The sequence below is a fragment of the Gossypium hirsutum genome, chromosome A11 (assembly GCF_007990345.1).
Source record: "Gossypium hirsutum isolate 1008001.06 chromosome A11, Gossypium_hirsutum_v2.1, whole genome shotgun sequence".
Taxonomy (NCBI): Eukaryota; Viridiplantae; Streptophyta; class Magnoliopsida; order Malvales; family Malvaceae; genus Gossypium; species Gossypium hirsutum.
In genome coordinates, this window is record NC_053434.1 from 35793459 (window position 1) to 35817419 (window position 23961).

Below are 23961 nucleotides of genomic sequence, written 5' to 3' on the forward strand. Positions count from 1 at the left end.
TTTTTGTATTTTTGGGACCCTTGTAGTATAAGCTAACTAATGGGAGGACTATTTTGCAAAATGGTTGAAAGTATAGGGTTTTTCCATGAGATTATTCATGTTGTTTGTTGCATTTTTATGGAAAAAAATGAATATTGGTTGTTAAATAAACAAGTTTTGTTAAATGATTTTCATGAAAACACCTAAAATAGGTCATTTTGTTAAAGTTGTAAAATAGGTGGTAAATATGTGAAATAATGGAAAATGTGGACTACTATAAACATGAAAAAGGTTCGGCAATGCATGAGTAGTAAAGAAATTGAACACATTTCATTTGACGAGCCTAGGGGCAAAAGTGTAAATATGACAAAATATAGGAGTAAAAATGTAATTTTACCAAAAATGTGAAATTGGGCTAATTTGAGTAGCATGATGAATAAATAAATTAAATGTGTTGTTATAGATCAAGGAAGATGAAATTCAAAATTAGATCGGGGGAAAAGCAAGATAATCGAGTAATTGACTTATTTCATTGTTTCATACCGAGGTAAGTCTGTGTGATTAAATAAGCATGATATCTATGTTATTGTTAATATACTTGAAATCTATCTTGCTATCATTGCATTGAATTATATGTTGATGATACTGTATATGAGAAAGTGATGCCAAATGTTAATAACATTCGGGTGATGATTGAGTACATTGGAAATTTGATGGAATATGATATTTCATTAAAACAAGTTGTATATAAATAATACAACTATATTGTCATTATATGTGTTTGAATTGATATCGCATAAATTGCTTGTTTGTGGAAATGATTATGTATAATGAATATTGAGATAATAGAACTCTCGTTTGAACCTTAAGAAATAAATCGGCCACATTATGAGAGCCAATGTAAGACCATGTCTGGTACATGGCATCGGCATTAAGACAAAAGATAGTGTAAGACATGTCTGGGACATGCATCGGCCTCGAGATGTAAGCCAGTGTAAGATATGTCTAGGACATGGATTGGCTATGAGATGTGTTAGTGTAAGACCATGTTTGGGACATGGCATCGACACAGATATGTGAGAGCCAGTGTAAGACCATGTCTGGGACATGGCATCAGCCTCGATTACGATAGTCAGTGTAAGACCAAGTCTGGGACATGGCATCGACTTAATGGATAAGCTAGTGCAAGACCATGTCTGGGACATGGCATCGACATTCTACCATATGTTTGAGGCTTATCAAATATCCTTTAATATTTCAAACGGTTCAATGAAAAGATTTACAGTTTAAACTAAATGAGAAAGGTTATGACCATGTTGTGAGTGGTACAGGTACCTACTTGAAACGTATGAGATGTGAACTCGATATATGATATATGAATTGTATTTGATAGTGATGAGTAAGTTGTGCTTATTTCCATTTATGTATTATGAACAAACTATGAAATGTTGTGAGTGTGACAGCCCTAAATTGACCCTAGTCGAAAAGTGGTTTCGGGACCACTAAACCGAGTCATAAAAATAATTAGCTGTCATAGTTGATGCTTATTATATGTACATATGCATGTGTGAAAATTTCATGTTTGAATTTTGTTAATTGTAAGTGAATTTTATCAAATAGGACTTATGTGAGAAAATTTAGAAATGTGCTAGGCAAATGTAAAGTGGCCTATTAATGCATGTTGTGAAAATGATGGGTTTGCATGTCAAATTTCCCAAAATTAAAGCATAGTGGCCGGCCATGCTATGGGTGGAAACATGTTGTAAACATGTTGTGTTAGTGTGTTATGTTAGAAAGAATAAAAAAAAGAGGTTAGGATTAAAGTAATGCAAAAGGAGGAGTGATGAAAAAAAAATTGTCTCATCCATGCCCCCTCATTGCCGTGAATTGAAGAAAGAAAACAAGTTGTGTTCTTTGGTTCTCCTTGGCCGAAAGGAAAAAAAGGGAAGAAGGGAGTGAAGCATTCGGTTATCCTAGGTCACTATTAAGGTAAGGAAGTTGTACTAGTTCTTGAAATTTTAGTTGATACTGAGTGAGATATCAAGTGATTTTTGTAAACCATGTTAAAATTTCGATTTTGGGGTGAGTAAGGTTTTCGGCTATGAAAAATTAATAAGGGTGATGATTGTTGTTTCATACTAAACCTAGATGAACAATGGTAGTTTGCTTACATCTTGATATCTATGAGTTCCTTTCTTGGTTCTACCTTAGACCCACGAAGTATATGTTTATTGGGTGTTGTTGGAGATTTATGATAGAAGCTAATGAGTGAGAGTTTGATAGATACTATGAGGTTAAACTTCATGGGATTATAAGCTTGTAAGTTGGATGATGAAATTCATGCTTTGTGAAGGTAAATAGTGTAGAAGGAGCATTCGGCCATGATGAAAAAATTATGATGAAGTGATGTTGAATGCCTTGAATATTGAGTATATATTGTTATAAGTTGAATTTAAGGTTTGTGAAATTGTCTTTGTCATTGCCGAATGTGGGTATAGTTAAGGAGAATTTGTTAAAGTGCTTGGTTCAGTGATATTAGGTTAATGATATGTGTATTCGGTCATAAAGGTGCACATGAGGAATATTAGATTAATTGTATCAAATTGCTTAATGTGATAAAAAAATGTGAATGACCATTTTGTATTTGAGCTAAAGGTGGCCATATGACCTATCAAATTTCCATGTCATATTCGGCCATAAGCTAGCATAATGAGACTTTAATGAGTTAAATTTGTTTGAATTAGCTCAAAAGCTTAGAGGACCAAAGTTGGATAAGGGAAAGGAAAAAGTGGTCAAATAGCCATCGAAATTGTTCGACAACATCCGAGGTAAGTTTTCGAGTAACGAGACTTAGTTTACGATTTAATTAAGTCATGACGTATGAGCATAATAAATATACGGTGATATGATGATTCTACTTGAATTATATGTTGAGTTAATTAGTCTATATGTATTACGGGTAGCCGTATGTGCATGGAGATCGTGTCATAAAGCAAACTAAACCATGCTGTTTGTATGTGGCTAGTGAGCCGAAAATGGGATTGCTTAATACGTGACTTGTGTTTGAACTCTAATTATGAAAATGAAATATAGATGTGTCATGATTTATTGATATGTGCATGAATATTTGGATGATAACCGGGCTAAGTCCCGAAGTCATTTGTGCGAGTTACTATAACCGAGCTAAGTCCCGAAGGCATTTGTGCGAGTTACTAGAGCCGGGCTATGTCCCGAAGGCATTCGAGCGAGTAGCTATATCCGGTTAAATCCCGAAGGTACTTGGCTTGGGAATGAGCGACCTTGCTGTAATAGTTTCAATTAATACGCTCGTAAAATCCCAGCGATGAGGTATGTTTCGTATATGCATTGAATTAGTTGATCCCTTACAAATAGTATTCGCTCAGTCGATAAATGAGCTACCGGCCTTTGGCTAAGTTGATCTTTTGTGTATGAATATAAGGGTTGGTAATGCGAAGTAAGTATGAAATTGAGAATTTGTGCATATGAAATTATCCGTTTAGCCACATGAATGCTACACTTTAGTTGTGTCAAATTTTATGGCTCAAAACTTAATAAGCATTAAATGCTTACTCCGTTTCTTTGAATCTCTGTTTTATAGATTTTGGTTTGTCAGCTATCGGACTCGGGAGTGTCGAAGTCGAAGTCGCCCACACTATCAAAGCCCTTTGGTACACTTTTGGTTGAACTTTGAAATGGCATGTATAGGACTACCCTTTTTGATGTTGGTCATGTACCTTTCGGTATCGTACAAATTTGGATAGCCATGCGAAAATGGCTTATATATATTTTGAGCATAATGTTATAATCATCTTGTATGTATATGTTCATTAAGAGGCATGGAAATGTTTGGAAACGATTAGCCATTGGAATGGTTAATCATGATCATATTTTGTGCTATATATGCTAAAGGGCTAGTTGAATCATGGAAACTATGAAATAGTCAAAGTCTACCTTAAAGGCAGATGCTGATAGCAGCAGTGTTGTAAATTTGAAAAATCACTAAAAATAGTAGGAATGGAATTAGATAGTGAATAAATTATGTAATCGAACCTTGATGAATCTACTTTCATATGGAAGAAACGAAACGATCATATGAGTTGTATGTTAAGAGATATTTAGGTTTTCGCCAAACAGGGCCAGAACGGTTTCTGGATTCCCTGTTCCGACTTTGGAAATTCATTATAAATTAACCAGAGATAATTAGAAGTCATTCCATATATGTATAGATTTATTTTCGAGTCTAGTTTCCATAGAAACAAACAGCATCAGTATTGAAGCCCTGTACAGGGAGATATCCAAGTCGTAACGGATGAAGGTCAGTGTAGTCGAACCCTGAAACAGGGGAGACTTCAACTAATAAACTGTACTAATTGGTTCCACCAAAAATTCTAGAAAAACATTTGTGGATGGACATATGAGTCTAGTTTCAGGAAAAATTTATGGAACTGGTTTTCGAGTTTTGGAACTCGAGATATGATTTTTAAGGTGACAGTGATGCAGTAGCCAACTCGTCTGGAAATTTAAAATGGTCTGTGCAAATAAGTGAATTAAGTCTGTTAACCCCTCGTGTCCGACTCCGGCAATGGTCTCGGGTACGGGGTGTTACAGTGAGCATGTCGAAAAGGTACAGGTATGTACTCGAAGCTCAAATGCTATTACGATAATGAAATGATGCAACTTTAGTAAGGATACAAATAAGTAAGCTATGCCTATGAGAATGAAATATTGATGACCTTGTGATTATGGTTCTCTTCTTATGATGTACCAATATGTATTTTCACCATGATGTTTAAAATGGGTTGTAAAGGTGTTATAAGCTTAGTTACCATTATTTTACACTAAACAGTTTTGGGACAACCACAGTAGTCCAAATTTGAAAATACACCAAAAATAATGGAAAGAGGGTTAGAGATTGAATAAAATATGGAATTAAAGCTAATTGAATCTAGTTTCTTATAAAGGAAACAGGGTAAGCAAAATAATTTCATATTATGAGATATTTGAATTTGTGTGAAACAGAGTCAGAACGATTTTGAAATCCCCTGTTCTTATTTTATAAAATCATTAAAAATTGTAAAAAAATAATTATTGGTTACAATTTATATTCTTAGATTCTTTAATGAGTCTATTTTTAAAATAAATAAACAGAAACATCATCTGAATCTCGCATGAAGAGATAACTAATTTTTAGTGAAGAGGGGTTGAAACTATCAAATATCAAAATAGGGGTAAATTTAAAGAATAAAATGTACTAACTGGATGAACCAAAAATTCTGAAGATTTTACGGTAAGAATATATGTGAGACTAGTTTCTGGAAAATTAGTAGATCTTAATTTGGAGTTCTGTAGCTATAGATATAAATAATTTAGTGACTGTGACTCGAGAAAACAACTTGACCTGGACATAAGTAAAAGTGCAAATATGGTTGTATTACCTTGAGGAGCAAGTTGATAATTGCTTATTATTTTTCATACGGTCTTACTAGGCTATGAAGCTTACTCCCTTCCTTTCCTTTTCTTTAGTGTTGTCAGGTTAGCTCGGGATTGGAGATCGTCGGAGGCAGCATCACACTATCAAGTCATCACCTTTGTAATATTGATTCGTTAAACATTTTTAAGTGAGTGGCATGTATAGGGACTTATCTTTATGTTCTGTGTTATTATAATTAGCCAAATGCATTGGCTTATATTGAGTTATTTGTATATGGCCAAGAGGTGTGTCTTATTTTGATTATGGTTTGTGAACCTATCTCTCTATGCTATGTTCTAATGCTTGTGATGAGGTGTTGTGATTATGCTTGTTGGTCATATATGGTTGGCATTAATGTTATGAATATGTCTTAATATGAGATGCTAAATCATTAAAATGATGTCATGATATGTGTCCTTAGTGTGTATAAAGATGTGAAGGATTAAGGGTAACATAAAGGCTTGGAAAATAGCCTAAGTGTTAACCACACGGGCAGAGACACGGCTGTGTGTCTTAGCCGTGTGGGGGACACGGCCTTAGCACATGGGTGTGTGACTTGGCCGTGTGACTCTAAATGTTTGCTAACGTCATAAAAAGAGAGTTACATGGGCTGAAGACATGGGCGTGTCCAAGCCACACGGGCATGTGAAACCCACACGGTCAACCCACACGGGCGTATGACTCTTTAAAGTGTGAAAATTTTCTAAGTGTTGCAAAAGTTTCATATGTTTACGGTTTGGTCCCGAACCACCCCGAATGTATGTTTTGGGCCCCGTAGGCCCATATAAGGGACGGTAAGCATATGTATGAAATTTTTTTAAATAGAATTCAAATTTTATGGCTGATTTTTACATGATTGATTGTATTTAAGTCCGGTAATGCCTCGTACCCTGTGTCGGCGTAGGACACGGGTAAGGGATGTTACAGAATATATATGCTTGAGCAGCACACATCTTCTCTCATTCAATGGCATTACTTAGTAAATGTTCAAGATTTCCCTTCAACAAGGAAAATTTCAAACTCGTAAATCTATCTTCACCATCATCGGATGAGCATCCAAGTAAGCGATAGCATAGAGTCGCCGGTTCAAAACTTGTACCTGTGATCGCACTACCGTCTATTGGGAGCCCAAGTTGTAGTGCAACATCTTTTAGGGTAATGGTACACTCCCTACATGGCAAATGAAACATGTAGGTCTCTGAGTGCCACCGCTCAATCAAAGCGGATATCAAGTTGGCCCTCAAGTTGAACATTCAATGTAACACCCCAATCCCGTATCCGTCGCCGGAATAGATAAAGGGGCATTACCAGTCTTGAAACTCATATCAGAACAGTAAATTTTTTTTTTTTGAACATTCCTTTAGATAAGTACTAAAGACAGTCAGGGATACAATTTAAACTTCTATAAGTACACATTCAAAAGATGCCATTTTCGCATGGCTTATATACATTAACCAAAATATCCTCTCACTACTAGTCTATTCTATACATGCCATAAGATAATCCAAAACGTAGCAGTACCAAACAGTGGATAGTGATAGTGTGACTAGTTGCTGATGATCCCCGAGCCTGTAGCTTCCAAATGAGATCTATAAAACAGAGGAAACAAAGTACACGGAGTAAGCATTATAATGCTTAGTAAGTTTTAAGCAGTGTTAACAGATAACAATCAAATTATAACATAGTTGTTCGTATTTTTATTTCACTTTTCCTTCGGGCATACCATCCCTTTACCGAATATGCACATCTTATCATATATAATAGGCAGATAAATTCTCACTTGATAGTGACCTCTTATGATCATAGGTACATTACATATTTTTTTTCCTGACTTTCCACATTGACCAAATGCACAATAATCATAGAACAGTCTTATTGCTTTACTCACATGTGCATCACATAACGACCTTGTGATTTAGTCTAAATCAAACTTAAATATAATCTCAAAATACATACCTGACCAACTTAACGCATTGAACGTATTTATTACCAATTGTTACTGTGAAGTTGTATAATCTTACGCTTTACTTGAATCTTCAGCAAAACCTTTAGTTCGGGGCTTACCTGGACAAAATCTCCACACGTAGTCATCGGGTCTTTAGAGCTCGGATATAGTACGAGCACGAAGCCTACGGACATTAATCAGTGATAATATTCTCGCATAAAGCCTGCGGGGTTTTAACCCGGATATAGTACTGACACAAATGCCCTTCGGGACTTATCACATTTATACACTTTCACATCCATCACGTTGGCCACTCGGCCCTATCACATATATACACTTTCACATTCATCACATTGGCCATTCGGCCTTATCACATATATACACTTTCACATTCATCACATCGGCCATTAGGCCTTATCACATATATACACTTTCACATTCATCACATCGACCATTAGGCCTTATCACATATATACACTTTCACATTCATCACATCGGCCATTAGGCCTTATCACATATATATACACTTTCACATTCATCACATTGGCCATTCGGCCTTATCACATATATACACTTTCACATTCATCACATCGGCCATTAGGCCTTATCACATATATACACTTTCACATTTATTCAAATATACTTCACATACCACATATACTATCATGTACAGACTTGGTCTTGGCCGAATCTACATCCATCACTTTCCAATGAATAATTCAATTTTACGCCATACTATCATTTCATATTCGAATACTCATAAACTTACAATATCATGATTTAGAATTCAAGTATGGGTTTAATCAATAGCTTATGAGCAACTAAAACAAGTTTTATCCATGTTTACAACAAAATCACATATTCACTACGAGCTGTTTTCCTGAGAAATGGTCACTAAATTATTTATAATCGGAGCTACAAGACTCCAAATCACTTTCCGTTAATTTTCCCTGAATATAGACTCATATATCTTTCATCCATAAATTTTTCAGAATTTTAGGTTTGGCCAATCAATACCAGATTTTTCTTAAAGTTTCCCCTGTTTCACTGTTTGACTAATCTGACCAGTCTTCACTACGAATCAAAATTCTCGTTATACAAAATTCAAAGTATGTTCTATTTGATTTCATTTGAAACTAGACTCATTAAGGAGTCTAAGCATATAAATTTTATCTTGTAACCATTTTTGTACAAATTATAGTGATTTTCTTAAAACAGAACAGGGGATTTCGGAGTCATTCTGACACCGTCTCACACAACTTTAAATATCTCTTTATAGGAAATTCCTTTGCTTACACGGTCTCTTTTATAAGAAACTAGACTAATTAAGCTTTGATTGTATATTTTATTCAGCCTATAATTCCACACCAAACATTTATAGTGATTTTCTAAAATCACGTTACTGCGGCTGTCCTGAGCAAATTATTACAATTTGCTCTTAAATTTCCAAGTCCAAACACTTAGGAACTTACCATTTGAGTTTAAGACATATCATGGCCACATCATATCTTATTAAATCAACTCATTATATCCTATTATAGTTGAATTTACTCAATATTTAGTCACTTAAAACTTACCTCGGATGTGGTCGAACAATTTCGGCGGCTATTCGATCACTTTTTCCCTTCCCTTATCCAACTTTGGTCCTCTAAGCTCTTGAGCTAATTCAAACAAATTTAACTTATTAAAGTCTCATTATGCTAGCTTATGGCCGAATATGACAAGGAGTTTGATAGGTCATATGGCCACCTATAGCTCAAACACAAAATGGTCATACGCATTTTTAATCACATTGAGCAATTTAATACAATTAATCTAACATTTCCTCATGTGCGCCTTTATGACCGAATACATGCAACACCAAGCTATCTATTCATTCTTGTATGCATCTTATTTAAGCATGTATATCCACAATTGAATTCATCATATAAATATCTATGATTTCACTCAAATAATCTCATTACAACACACGGTGCTCCAACCATTATTTAAATTCAAAGCTCGGCTAGTACACATATATACACTAGCAATCAATTACTAACATTTTCACTTCATCTTAATAGCTAGCTTAGCAAACCTTAATTTAACACATAATTCATACATATCACATTCCAAGCATTCACTGAATTCTATCACTTAAAACACACACATTACTCAATAACTTCATAGTTCAAATTCGGCAACTACACCACTAATATTCAAAATCATATTCAGCCTTAGTACTCCCTTGTTAGCCGATTTTTCTTCATTTAGCAACTAAAATAATAAACCACAACATTTAAATTCATCTCATTCTTCTCCCATTTGACCGAATGAACATTTACCAAATGAAAATTCAACTAAACAACAACATCTTTCTTTCTAAAATGTATATACACCACACCATCAATTGAAGGTAAATTCATGGTAACATTAGTATTGAAAGGTTGCGTTGTGGGCAGCCTAAGAGGACTCGCAAACTTGGCTTAATTGCTGTAACATATCACATTCGGAGGCTGATTCGGACAGCATCAATAATACAATATTTAGACAGCATAAACAGGGCAGCAATTAACAATACCAACAAGGTAAAATTCGGACAGCAATTTGACAGTTTCAACAATTATCAAATAAAAGTTCAAGGAAAACTCACCAAGGTTCCCAACACCGATTCTACCTATTCAATTTGCTCCTCCCCTTTTTAGCCTTCTACTTGAAAATTTCAACTTATAAGCAAACAAATTTCATGGTTTTCCCCTACATGCAGCCGGCCTCTCCTCTCTAGCTTCATTTGAAAGAGACAAGGAAGCAAGATAGAAAAATAAAAGTTGAAGTCTTTCTTTCTTCCATTCACGGCAATGGAGGGGGGGGGGCAACCACACACATTTTTTTTGTCATCATTTACCTTCCCATTATTATTTTATCCTTTCTCACATAAACCATTAGCACAACATGTTTTATGACATGTTTTGCCCATCACCCTTTGTCATGGCTGGCCACTAGTAACTAAATGGGGGAAATTGACATGCAAGTCCACCCTTTTGATTACATGCACTAATAGATCCTTATGGATTAACCTATCACATTTCAAAAGCGTCACACATAAGTCCTATTACTAAATTCACATGCAATCGACTAAATTGAAGCTTAAAACTTTCACACATTCATATTCACATATTTTAGACAATAAATATCATATTCAAATAATTTGGTGACTCGGTTTAGCGGTCCCGAAACCGCTTTCCGACTAGGGTCATTTTAGGGCTGTCACATTCAGATCAATGTCGTGATCCGAATTTGACTACCTCCAAGTATGGCATAATCCGTTCATCCAATTGATAACCCGAGCCATTGACGCAGGCCCTCAATACTCGATACTTACCCTGACCATATTAAATTACCACATTAGTTAAAATCTCTCAATTAAAATAAAAAAATGGCATACAACTTTATGACGGGACTTATGAATAACAAATAACAATATTTGTAGCAGCACATTAATCATATTATTGTGTGATCGTTTGATCTAATCAAAGAACTCATTTGGATATCTACAGTTTCAAAAAAAAATCACCGACTAAACAAATAAACAATATACAAATAATGAAAATACATTTTGTACCGTTTGTTATTTTTGGAAAACATTAATAATATTTTTTAACCATATCAATAAATCAATAATAATGTAATTTTGGAAACAGTAATTCTAATGTAGGTCAAGTATTTATTTTTTAGAAACCATCTAATATTTAACTTTAATGCAAGTAATTTTGTACCGTTGGTTACCTTAACTTTTCAAATTAAAAAAAAAAACATTTTAGAAAACATATATAGGTAGTAAAAATTTGTAAAGCCAATTGTGTTCAATTTATTAGTATCCAATCAATTTAATGTAACATGTATAAATTCATTCTATATAGATAGTGAATCCTAATCAAGTGCACATAAAAAAAATTAAAAGTATTCTGATAATTTCTCTACTTGAAGACAAGAAAAGAACATGTTTTTTCTTATAAAAAACGCACCAATAATTTAAATTTTTTTATAAAAAATTATTAAAAGTATTCTGATAATTCCTCTACTTGAAGACAATTAATTTAGTGTATATTTGTGGCATATGTGGGTTACACATGACTTCTTCCCTTCTAATGCATTCAAACAAATAAATAATAATTACAAAAAATTAATGCGGAAGAAATATAAAATATTGAACTATGGTAGTCATCCGGTGTCAATTATACGTGATTTCTTTAACGGAACTACTAATGTCATTTTGCCTCCAGACACAAAATTTGAACAAACTAACTAAATTGTAAGACCAAAACAAGTAAGAAATAAAAAATAAATGAGGAAATAAAATATATTTTTAAGTGCACTCACGAAAAATATTAAATCATAAGCACAAAAAATACCAATTCTATAAATGAATTAAATGTACATGAATACACCATGCATTCTAAAATCTAACCTCAAATCAACATTTACGTCCAACTAATAAATAACGCAACACCACGAAATAGGACAAATAATAAAGATTACAAAACAAACAAACAAATACTAATTAAAAAAATTAAAAATGTGCCTTTAAACCTTAACCTGCTGCTGCCTCCTCTCCTTTCAAAACCACAAAATAGGACAAATAATAATATTACAAAACAAACAAAATAATAATAATTACAAAAAATTGTATCTTAAAACCCTAATATATTGCTGCCTCCTCTCCTTCCAACACCATAAAACCTTCTTCTCTTCTGTTCTCCCTAAACTCTTTCATTTTACTTTTACACAACACTAGTGCCATGGTTGAGGGGACCAACATGATTTTTATAAAGGGTAAAAAATGGGTATAAATTTACCCATGAACGCATGAAAATTTGGCTTGAGAAGGGAGAAAGCAACAAAAGGGTGCAAGAGAGTGCAGGCCGTAAAAAAAAAATCACCCTGGGACTGTCTGGTTGTGTCTGCTGTAGTGGTGCCACCTGGCAGCTTTCCTTCATTCGATGCCGCTTGACACCTCTCTTCCAACCTAATGGTGCCTCTTGACATCTCTCCTCCAACCATTAAAAACTATTTTTTTTAAAACTCGTATGTTACTCGTATTTTACTCGATATAAGTGTGATACTGGTGCCGTCATGTAGGGTGGTGTGACAATAAAGTATTAATTTTTTTCATCCCTATTATGGTTTAATGATAGCCTAATGATGGTGGGCAAAAAATGGGTGGTGTCGCCTTCTTGTTAAGCACCACCCTTAGTTATTGTTCAAAACACCTCATTTTGGTAAATAATGATATGACCATACTATTTAAGTTATTAATTTAATTTTTTGGATTATTGAGTAAAAAAAATCCCATATTCAAAGAATAAAAGAACTAGAGGATGATTGAAAATTATTTTGATTAATAATGAGATAATACAATATTATGATATTAATTTTTAAATTTTTGGAAGTTATTTATGTTTTGTGTAAGGATCACTCTTAGAATTGTTTTTTCCTATACATCCATTATTTCTTTAGTTTGTGTAGGTTTATTTTGAAAATGAAGTAAAATTTTAACAGTTACATTTTAATCAATATTACTGAATGTGTTTATTATTTAAGTGTAAGTATGTTTTATATATATCATGAACTATTATTATAATTGTTGCATGATGTTTTATCTAATTTTTATTTAAACTAATATTATAATTATTTTCTTATATAATTTCAACTTATTATATTCTTTAAAAATGAAAAGAAACATGATTTAAAACAGGCATTACATGTAATATTAGAAAGGAATTTGTTTGATTAAGATTGGGAGTAGAGCTGATCATGGGCTGGGCGGCCCGGCCCGATCCGAAGGCCCGCCCGAAAAATGGGAGGGTTTGGGTAAAAATATAAGCCCGAAAAATGGGCTTGGGCAAAAAAACGAGGCCCGTTTAAAAAACGGGCCGGGCCTCAGGTAAGAGTTTTTTGGCCCGGGCCCAGCCCGGCCCGGCCCGAATTATATATTAATATATATTTTTATTTTATTTTTAATTATTTTAAATTTTTAATATAACTATTTTTTATTATATTGTTAATTTGTGTATTGTTTTAAGAATTGTTTTAGTATTATTTTTATTTGTTTTAATATTTATTTTTATATTTTTAAATATATTTGATTTATTATATTTTTAAATTTTTTTATTTAATGAAATAAGAAAAAAAATTAATATGGGCCGGGCTCAAGCTTAGTAATTTTATTTCGGGCCGGACTTGGGTAAAATTTTAAGCCCATATTTCGAGCCGGACCGGGCCCGAGCCTAGTAGACGGGCCTAAAATTTTATTTGGGCCCGACCTGAACCCAACCCGGCCCGACCTATGATCACCTCTAATTGTTAGTGTGGTTGTTAAGGTTTCATTTCCAATGCTTTTATTCAGTGTATAGACAGAACAAAAAAGTTAATTTGAAGTGTGTGTTTGTAAGAGGAAAGTAAATAGAATGGATAATGATTTGGAATCATCTTAATTTGGATTTATAAGAGAAGAGAAAAATACTATTTTCATGTTTCCTATAAAATAAAGTAATAAAACTTCAAAATTTGAAGCGAGCAGTTGACGGGGGTCCTAATCATCACAACCAACTAACCACCCACCCGCCCACCCAACCCATTCTCTCCTTCCTACTCTACCCTTTATCAAACCCTATTCTCTCTGCTTTAAAATTAAATAATCACACCTTTTTCTTTTTAAATTTATACTTTTGAAATTAAAATTAATTAATTCATTTTCCTAAACTAATTATTGATTCAGCAAATTTAGGAAAAGAAATTTATTTCTTCCCAAATTAAAACCCTCCATTTGGTTTATTTTCTTTTATAAGCGTGTCTAAATTCCCCTAAACCACGCGCTTATGTCCCAAACAAAAAAGAATTTAGAGGAAGATGGGCATGCCACAAACCCAAGAGCAGCAATCTGACAGTAACCCTGAATCAATTCAACCGTAATTCCAAAGTAATCGATTTCGTAACCCCACCTTCCCCCCCCAATCGACCTACCCAAATATTTGAAAACATAATCATAATTCGTGTTATATTTCCATTGTTTTCTTCTTCGTCCTCTTCTCTCTGTTGCAGGAGCTTCAGAGAGGACAGATTTCGAAGAGGATGAAGCTTTCTGCGTTGCACCAGAGCTACATCAACCGTCGAACCAACAGCTTCAGATCATCTGGGCCGTTGGATTCGTCTTCCGACAGTGCCATTAAATCCCCTGCCGCCATTTTCTGGCTTGTCTTCCATGCTCTTTGTTGTTTAATCAGCTTGCTCCTCGGCTACCGCTTTTCTCGCTTGGTCTTCTTCTTTTTGTTCTCCACTTCTTCTACTAACTTCTATACGTCGCCGTTCCGATCCACTGCCGAGCTCGTCAAAACCCTCGATGTCCACTCCGTTCTCTCCAACAACCCCGTCGCCAACCTTGACTTGCCTTTGCTTAACAAGACGGTCACCAATTCGAGGGTCGTCGTGGGGCGCCACGGGATCCGGATCAGGCCGTGGCCGCATCCGGACCCGGTTGAGGTCATGAAGGCGCACCGGATCATAGAAATAGTTCAAAAGGAGCAGAGGTCACAATTCGGCATCAAGAATCCCAGGACGGTTATCGTGGTCACTCCGACGTATGTACGCACTTTCCAAGCGCTGCATTTGACCGGTGTGATGCACTCTCTAATGCTGGTTCCCTACGATCTGGTTTGGATCGTGGTGGAAGCTGGTGGCGTCAGCAACGAAACGGCGTCGCTTATTGCGAAATCGGGTTTGAAAACTATCCACGTCGGATTCAATCAACGGATGCCGAATTCCTGGGAAGAACGACATAAATTAGAGTCCAAGATGCGTCTTCGTGCTCTAAGGTACTTGTTTGTTTAATTTTAAATTTTATTCAATTGTGAAAATCATTAAAATCCATACGTTTTGGGATTAGGTTGTTAGAGCTATAGATTTAATTAAGTTTTCGTGATACTTTGGGACAGAATTATTAGAGAGAAGAAATTGGATGGAATTGTTATGTTTGCCGATGATAGCAATATGCATAGTATGGAACTTTTTGATGAGATCCAAAATGTGAAATGGTTTGGGGCTGTTTCAGTTGGAATACTTACTCATTCGGTTAATACTGATGAGATGGCGGATCGGAAAAAGGATGAAGAGGAGAATCCTAGAATGCCTGTTCAAGGCCCTGCTTGTAACGCCTCCGATATGTTGGCAGGATGGCATACTTTTAATACATTGCCATTTGCTGGGAAAAGTGCTGTTTATATCGATGATCGGGCAACTGTGCTGCCCAGGAAGTTGGAGTGGTCAGGGTTTGTTTTGAATTCTAGGTTGCTTTGGAAAGATAGCAGTGATAAGCCGAAATGGATTAAGGATATTGATATGTTGAATGGTGATATTGAGAGTCCCCTAGGTTTGGTTAATGACCCTTCGGTGGTGGAGCCACTTGGAAACTGCGGTCGCCAGGTTTTGCTTTGGTGGCTTCGAGTTGAAGCTCGTGCTGATAGCAAATTTCCTCCCAAGTAAATCTCGTATCCTACTCTCATTACATTTTAGTGTTCTGCTACCTAATGGTTTCAATGGGTAGTCAATGATGATAACAATACAATCAGAATGATTTAATATTAGTAAGGGCTAGCTTATAACCGTGCCATATTTGTGTTGTTCTTGTCAAATGATTTGAAAATTTTGTACAGGAAAAGGTTGGATAAATATAATCAAACACCCTTTCTTATATACAGAATGGCATTGGCAAGTGCTAAATTAAACGCCCTTTCTTTCAAATCTTGTGCTGAAATTTTCTTCATTACAAAAATATGCCTTTCCATGGACCTTTAAGGTGTGATGATTGTGATTTTTGTTTTACCATATGGGTTATAACTTTTATAAATAATTATGGAGTTACTGTGGTTTTTCCTCTTATGGATTCATAGATGAAATATCTTATTATTTCTCTCAAACTTGGGCATCTTCAACTGGTGGTTAATTTTTGCTGGAATTTTTAAATACCTTGTATCATATTGTTGACCACTTATACATTTGCTGCATTTGTTATACTTTCTTACTAAGGGATGATTATTCCTTGGGTTTTCTTGAAAATATGCACAATGTACTCCGCTGATTTAGTTGTTAGTTTGAGACTTTTTGAGTTAAGATGCATCGAAGTGTGAATATTAGCTACTCCAACTTTTCATTTTTCATTTCTGATGTCCTGAAATTGTTTCCTCTCCATTTTGGGTTCTCTAAACTCTTTATGTTACTGCATTCTTAATTGGTTTTTGCCTTCTTTAAAAATCCGTGTTGTTTGACGATGGAAATCAATCTCTGGCTTGGTCTCCTCTAATGCATCGCCCATCTGATCATTACTTTGTACATCATGCAGATGGATAATTGACCCACCTCTGGAGATCACGGTCCCATCAAAACGCACTCCATGGCCAGATGCTCCCCCGGAACTCCCTGCTAATGAAAAACCAGCAATGGGCATGCAAGATCCAATAGTGAAGCATAGCACAAAGAGGACATCCAGATCAAAACATCGAAGTAAAAGAAAGCATGAACCAAAAACTGACACACAGGTTTCAACAAGGCATTCTGAACAAAGCTAAAATCTTTACCCCGCAACCTATGGAACTGCTGCACCATGAGATTGGACCAAATGGGGGGCAAATGTAGATGGTGTTACCAGTAAATATGGAGAAGCACCTCTCACAACAATCCAGTTTTTACGTGCAATTCAGTTCGAGTTTGTCCAGAGTTTCAAATATTTTTAAAATTTCTTTCTATTCTTTGTACTTTTATGTTTTTTTGGGTCTTTAGTTTGTTGAGGGTGATCAATATTGTGCTTCATTGAGGAATGTTAGCTAAGCCTTTCTCTCTGCCCTTGCGAGATGCTTGTATACTGAAATGCTTTTGGGTTACAAATTTATACATAAAATCTTTTAGTAGGAATTATAGTCCTGTCTTACGTCAAAAACAATAAAAATTTCCATTTCATTTCTAAAACTGCCTCTGGTAAACCAGGAAATAACAAAAGAAAAGTACATTTTCTAAATTACGATTCAATCTTTAAGCCTTCAAGTTCAGTCGATAATCACAGCTTGCAAGTTTTTTAACTTGTGTCTGTTTCTGGAAGGACTAAATAGATTGGAAATGAAGCAAAAAGGGGTAAAAACTGGGAGCGGGTGAGGCAGTGTTTTCAAGCTGATGCTTCGGTAGTTGGCGGTTGCTACGTAAAGACAAAAGAGATGTGGTGAAGAAAGTAAGCGGGAAGGTTCAGTTTTTGTTGTTTGTTAATTCTACCTAAGAGGGTAGGCAGAGTGAGGTTCGTTGGCTGTTTTTTTGGTATGGCATTGGCCGTTAGTTTTGCTCTGAACCTACCAGGGTTTTGTCGATTCCCGTATTAAATGCGCAGCTTGAAAGCCCATAACTCGATAACCTAAAATATCTCTTAAATGTACCTTCACCAAATATGCCAATGCCAATTAGAGTGAAATCCCATGAGTCGAAATTTCCCGCCCCTTTAGGAAGTGAATGTATGAGACGAGATAGATTGCGGCTTGGAAAGGTAATTTGTAGATTATATCTTGAAACCAAAAGAAAAGAAATCTCACAGTGAGTAAATGATTCTCTCGGGATGCTCACATGGAGTGAGTGGCGATATCCATATTCAGATAATTTATATACAAAAAAAAGCAAGTTGGGATATTTCAAAGAGGTTGCACTGAATTTCATAAGCTGAGAAAAAGGAACAACAAAGCATGTTACCCAAGTGCAGTCTTATGATCAACCGCTACCAAACAAATACTATAATATACCAAACAACTACTATAATAGTGCATATCATGTATTTTGCAACTTGCTATACTCTCTTCCTAACATGCAATCAGATTTTTTATATAAAAAAAATAAAATTTTGTGGATTCTATATTTTTTAGCATTGAAAAAGATGTTAATAAACTTACGATAAATTTAAAAAATAAAATAATCTGAACTAATAACAAAATTTGAACTTAAATACTTATTAAGGATTTCATTTAAAATTAATCCATAATAATAAAATCCATTAATTTAAATTTAGAGACAAAGGTAATATAAGATTTAACAACTTAGCTATAGGGGCAATAATTTACCTTTGGTGCCGCCCTGCTTTATCCAAGTTCATATAGACTCGGCTGGCCTTTTCATCTTTCTATTACTTTAGTGATGTTAAATCTTAGGTTCAATTCTGCCTTCAGTCCCCCTACTCTATGAACTTTTAAAATTTATTTTTCAAATGGTTTTTTTACTAAATAATTCCAAGATTTTAATTTAATACTTATTCTATTTAAAATTGAATCAGTTTTTAGGTAAAATTTCAAAGGTCTAATTCCAATTGAAGTATAATTGGACCTACAATCGTATTAGTGTAATTTATAATGCAGAGAGATAGATGTAGTGAGTGGCAATTGCATCAGCATGTCAGAAGTGTCTTCACCCTTCTACTCCCATAACTAAGCATGAGTTCGGTTCGGCCCCCCAATTAGACCCCAAACATTTATTTAATTATTGCACCGTCATGCTTTTAACATTTACCATTTCCATTTTTCTATATAAACCCCGTACCTCTCTCTTTTCTCTTCTCCAAACCACTCCCTCCAATAACCATAACAACCCTTGTCATTTCTCCCATGGCAACCACAGTAACACCCATTTCCACCCTCTTTTTCCTCTTCTTCACCTTATCCTGGGCAACCAGCTTCAGCCAAAATCACTGGAGGAGCGATGATGAAGTGATGAGCTTGTACCAAGCTTGGCTCATTAAACATGGCAAACAATACAACGGTATAGGGGAGGAAGAAAACCGGTTCGATATCTTTAAGGATAACTTGAAATTTATCGACCAACATAACTCCAAAAACACCACATACAAACTTGGGTTGAACAAGTTCGCTGATTTAACTAACCAGGAGTACCGTTCCATGTTTTTGGGTACAAAGAGTGACCCTAAACGTCGAGTCATGAAGTCCAAAAACCCCAGCCAACGCTATGCTTCCCGCGCCGGCGACAGGTTGCCGGAATCTTTTGACTGGAGAGATCATGGAGCCGTTACTCCAGTGAAGGATCAAGGGCGTTGCGGTGAGCTGTTTTCTTTTTTCATTTCAACTTCAAATTAATTTCTTTTTAAATATCAAGCTTACCCGCTCTGTATCGTTCACTTGACCAGGAAGTTGCTGGGCATTTTCAACGATTGCAGCTGTTGAAGGCATAAATAAAATCGCCACCGGCGAACTAATCTCTTTGTCAGAGCAAGAGCTAGTAGATTGTGACCGATCCTACGACGCTGGTTGCGATGGAGGCCTAATGGATTATGCCTTCCAATTCATTATTGACAACGGTGGCATTGACTCTGAACAAGACTATCCTTACCTTGGTGCTGATAATAACCAATGCGATCCAACGAGGGTCAGTTTCCAAAGCTTAATTCTATGACACTATATCTTGTAGTTTATTTGTTTTCGACGTTTGGAGATTGATGCCCTGTTTTTTTCTTTTTGGGATTTGTAACAGAAGAATGCTAAGGTTGTCAGCATTGATGGGTACGAGGATGTTGTTCAATATGATGAGAAGGCATTGAAGAAGGCTGTATCACATCAACCTGTGAGTGTCGCCATTGAAGCTAGTGGCAGAGCTTTCCAACTCTACGAATCGGTAAGCTTGACCTGTTCTGCTTCTCCTTCAAGCCATCCAATAAGTTGATTCGAATTTAAATCCCGTTTATAACTCAGTTGTCAAATGTTTAGGGAGTTTTCAGCGGTGAATGCGGGTCAGCATTAGACCACGGCGTGATTGTCATCGGATATGGCATGGATGAGAACGGTCAGGAATATTGGACAGTGAGGAACTCATGGGGCAGCGGTTGGGGTGAAGATGGATACATAAGGATGGAGCGTAACGTTGATGACCGTGCTGGCAAGTGTGGCATTGCGATGGAGGCTTCCTATCCTGTTAAGAATGGGACAAACATCATCAAACCTTACTGGACTAATGAAGACACTCAGAAAATTAGCAGTGCCTGAGAGTTAAAAATGTGTGCCAGCTGCTGTTTTGGGCCATGGGAGAAGAGGAGCTATGGAAGTTCACTCTCTATTTCCTTGTTTGTTTGAAGTTAATTTATGATTGTTTGTACATATATTTTCATTAGTCAAAACAGCTGATTGGAAAGCTGGTATTGTTGTGATGAATTCAAAGTTTAATCTAGATTTGGCATGATTTTGGGCCTCAAAGCCCCAAGTTGCCGTCTTGGACTTGGACTACCAACTCTGTCTTTGACTCATTATGTTATAGTTATGGTAGTTGCACCATTCAAGTTCTTAGAAACCTCTACTAATTCATGTGTTAATAATTCAAAATTAAAACTTGTCACTCAACATTAATGATATACATATTTCAGGAATTGCACATGAGAGTTGTATTGAAAAATTATTTTAATAAATTAACTTCAAATAAAGACTTGAAAAGTTAAAATATATTTTAAAAAATAATTTTATCTCTTTATAAAATAATATTTTTTATTAATTTTTAATACTATATCAATTAACTTATTATTGCTAATAACTATGAAAATAAAATATAAAAAATTAATAGATCTTGCCCTAAATTATTTTAATTAAATTAGAATTGCATAACAAAATTTAATTAAATAATAAAATAACGGAACTCAATATAGACACAAATGTGATGATGAAAAATTCAAAAACTTATCCAAATCTAATTTTTAAGTCACTGAATTAATAGTTAAATTTGTTATGAGCAGTTGGAGAATCTGTATCTAAAATTAGTTAACAAAGGCAAGGTTTATATAAAAGCTTGAAGCTGCTCATGTCCCACCTTCTAGTATGAATGGAGTCATTATATGAGTTGAACCGATACCAACCACACTCATTTCATCCATGTGCTTACGCAACACTGTCATTACCCTCGACTTTATGAAAAGCATAGATAGGAACTCATTTCTTATGCAAACTGCATCCCCATTTCTATTACTAATTTCGTTTAGGAATATCATAAACTGGCAGGCAGGTTACCCGCTGCTGCACGCTTTCCAAGTCAGTGGCTGACCAAAAAAAAGAAAACTTATAAACTTTGTATATTCAATTTAACCAACAAAATGCCTGTTGAATATTGTAGGACAAGAAATGAAGGTTTTAAAAGTTGAGCCTAAAAAACCCATCAGGAAACTATTATTTTAAGCCAAGGGCCACGGGGGTTCTTGTGGGACTGTGTTACCCCATATTGGTTCACATCACCTCAAAGCATTAAATAAACATTTATACGTCAACTGCTGTGTGTTCAAATTTATTTTCTTCAGGGAATTACAACTCTCAAATCATTTCCAGATTTCCTTTGTTTACCAATTAACATGGTAGCTGTCTTCAACAAAGAGCTCCTGAGTTGGTACCTAATCACACTCAAACTCAGGGAAACTGTGGAATCTGGACTCCCTAGATCATCTACAGGCACCAACAAATCCCTTGACTTGGCTCAAGTCCATGAACATCATTTGCAGAAACAACAACAGCATCAACCATCTGATTGCTTGCAGGTCCCAATCAATGCAGATGATGGGAATTGCCAAGAGGCCAACACTCCGCCCGAGTCTGAGTGGATCATATCGATCAAAGAAAAGTTGGAGCAGGCTCGCCAAGATGATGCAGCTGGTTCATGGGAAAGGCTGAGCATCTATAGAGTTCCCCACTATCTAAGAGAAGGTGATATCAAATCTTATGTCCCTCAATTTGTTTCCTTAGGACCTTACCATCATGGCAAGAAACGCCTACGCCAAATGGATCAGCACAAGTGGCGCTCCCTTCACCGTGTCTTGAAGCGTACAAATCAGGAAATACAAGTTTATCTCGATTCCATGAAGGAACTTGAAGAAAGGGCTCGAGCCTGTTATGAAGGAACCATCACTCTTAGCAGCAATGAGTTCGTCGAAATGTTGGTTCTCGATGGCTGCTTCGTGCTCGAGCTTTTTCAAGGCGCTGCCGTAGGATTCCAACATCTTGGATATGCCAGAAATGATCCTGTTTTTGCAATGCGTGGCTCGATGCATGCTATTCATAGAGATATGATAATGTTGGAGAACCAGCTTCCACTCTTTGTGCTTGATAGGCTACTGGGGATTCAACTTGGTGAGCCTGACCAAAAGGGAAAGGTTGCGAAATTGTCAATCAGATTCTTTGACCCTTTAATGCCAACGGATGAGCCATTAACAAAGAGTGACATGAACAGATTGGGATCCTCTATGAGGCATACAGACACTTTCGACCCTTTTTCCGATCTTGGTGGCCTTCATTGCCTTGATGTTTTCAGAAGAAGTCTCTTAAGCTCTGGCCCCAAACCCGTACCTCGAAACTGGCTTAAGAAAAGATCAAATGCCATCCGCGTTGCCGATAAGCGAAGACAACAGCTAATCCATTGTGTGTCAGAGCTCAGAGAGGCTGGTATTAAATTCAGAAAGAGGAAGACCGATCGCTTCTGGGACATTAAGTTCAAGAACGGGATTCTGCGCATTCCTCGTCTCTTGATTCATGATGGAACCAAATCCCTCTTCCTCAATCTGATAGCATTTGAGCAATGCCATATTGATTGCAGCAATGATATTACTTCCTATGTGATATTCATGGACAACTTGATCAACTCACATGAAGATGTGGCATACCTCCATTACTTTGGCATTATCGAGCATTGGCTCGGCAGTGATGCAGAAGTCGCCGACCTTTTCAACCGTCTCTGTCAAGAGGTTGTTTTCGATATCAATGACAGTTATCTTTCCCAATTGTCTGAAGATGTGAACAGATACTACAACCATAAGTGGAATGCTTGGCGTGCAGCCTTGAAACACAGATACTTCAACAATCCTTGGGCCATCGTCTCATTCTTTGCCGCTTGTATATTGCTGGTGCTTACTTTTGCTCAGACCTTATATGGCGTTTATGGATATTACAGGCCAAGTTCTTGAATGCAGTAAGGTCCTCTTATAATCCCTCTACTATTATGAAGAGATTGCAATTATATACATCAAAGATTTCTATTCATTTCTTCAATCATTAGGCGAAGCAACCTTTTTGTTTAGGCAAAATGTGATGGCTCACAGTATGTCTTTGTATTAGCAAAATACTCGACAGAAAAGGATGCAGCAACAATGCCATTGTTTGTTTGATTGTCTAGTATCAGCCATTGAAGTTTATCCATCTTCAATAATTTGCATCATATTTTTTTTTGAGATGGAATTTTGATATCAGAATCGGCAAATATGCCTCAGGTGATACAACCTGAAACCCCAAACAGCTGATTATGTTGTTCTTTCTAACCAGATAAATAGGGTGTGACATTAGAAATGCCTGTTTGACAAAAGATGTTATAAGATTCATTATGTCCTGCATGACAAATTTGCAGATGTTCGGATTATAGCGCTAGTGTTTGATGTTATTTTTAAATAATGATTACATGAAATAAACTGAGATAAATCTAAGTTTCGAAGGCAGTTCGGAGGCTTTGGATCAGACACAGC

General features: G+C 35.9%; 3 protein-coding genes across 4 annotated transcripts; all 3 read left to right on the forward strand.

Moving 5' to 3' along the window:
* Window positions 1-14525: 14525 nt before the first annotated feature.
* Window positions 14526-17014, forward strand: LOC107901623 (probable beta-1,4-xylosyltransferase IRX14). The gene is made up of 3 exons (NM_001326906.1): window positions 14526-15265; window positions 15386-15928; window positions 16789-17014. The coding sequence occupies exons 1-3, from the start codon at window positions 14526-14528 to the stop codon at window positions 17012-17014; spliced, it is 1509 nt and encodes a 502-aa protein (NP_001313835.1).
* A 1839-nt stretch (window positions 17015-18853) lies between these two features.
* On the forward strand, window positions 18854-20701 carry LOC107901634 (cysteine proteinase COT44). 2 transcript variants are annotated; one of them, XM_016827711.2, is made up of 4 exons: window positions 18854-19523; window positions 19612-19850; window positions 19956-20096; window positions 20189-20701. In XM_016827711.2, the coding sequence occupies exons 1-4, from the start codon at window positions 19076-19078 to the stop codon at window positions 20462-20464; spliced, it is 1104 nt and encodes a 367-aa protein (XP_016683200.1). In that variant the 5' UTR covers window positions 18854-19075; the 3' UTR covers window positions 20465-20701. The 2 variants fall into 2 exon arrangements, with proteins under 2 accessions (XP_016683200.1, XP_016683205.1); XM_016827716.2 differs by having other exon boundaries at window positions 19015-19523; window positions 19959-20096.
* An 857-nt stretch (window positions 20702-21558) lies between these two features.
* On the forward strand, window positions 21559-23847 carry LOC107901646 (UPF0481 protein At3g47200). The gene has a single exon (XM_016827725.2). The coding sequence runs from the start codon at window positions 21808-21810 to the stop codon at window positions 23407-23409; it is 1602 nt and encodes a 533-aa protein (XP_016683214.1). The 5' UTR covers window positions 21559-21807; the 3' UTR covers window positions 23410-23847.
* The last annotated feature ends 114 nt before the right edge of the window (window positions 23848-23961 follow it).

Excerpts from the sequence above, each read along its gene's own strand:
- LOC107901646 (XM_016827725.2), top strand. The coding sequence starts at position 21,808 with ATGGTAGCTGTCTTCAACAAAGAGCTCCTGAGTTGGTACCTAATCACA.
- LOC107901634 (XM_016827711.2), top strand. The coding sequence starts at position 19,076 with ATGGCAACCACAGTAACACCCATTTCCACCCTCTTTTTCCTCTTCTTC. Across the intron at positions 19,524-19,611 it reads GAAGGATCAAGGGCGTTGCG|GAAGTTGCTGGGCATTTTCA; the intron begins GTGAGCTGTTTT and ends TCACTTGACCAG. Across the intron at positions 19,851-19,955 it reads ACCAATGCGATCCAACGAGG|AAGAATGCTAAGGTTGTCAG; the intron begins GTCAGTTTCCAA and ends GATTTGTAACAG.
- LOC107901623 (NM_001326906.1), top strand. The coding sequence starts at position 14,526 with ATGAAGCTTTCTGCGTTGCACCAGAGCTACATCAACCGTCGAACCAAC. Across the intron at positions 15,266-15,385 it reads ATGCGTCTTCGTGCTCTAAG|AATTATTAGAGAGAAGAAAT; the intron begins GTACTTGTTTGT and ends ACTTTGGGACAG. Across the intron at positions 15,929-16,788 it reads GATAGCAAATTTCCTCCCAA|ATGGATAATTGACCCACCTC; the intron begins GTAAATCTCGTA and ends TACATCATGCAG.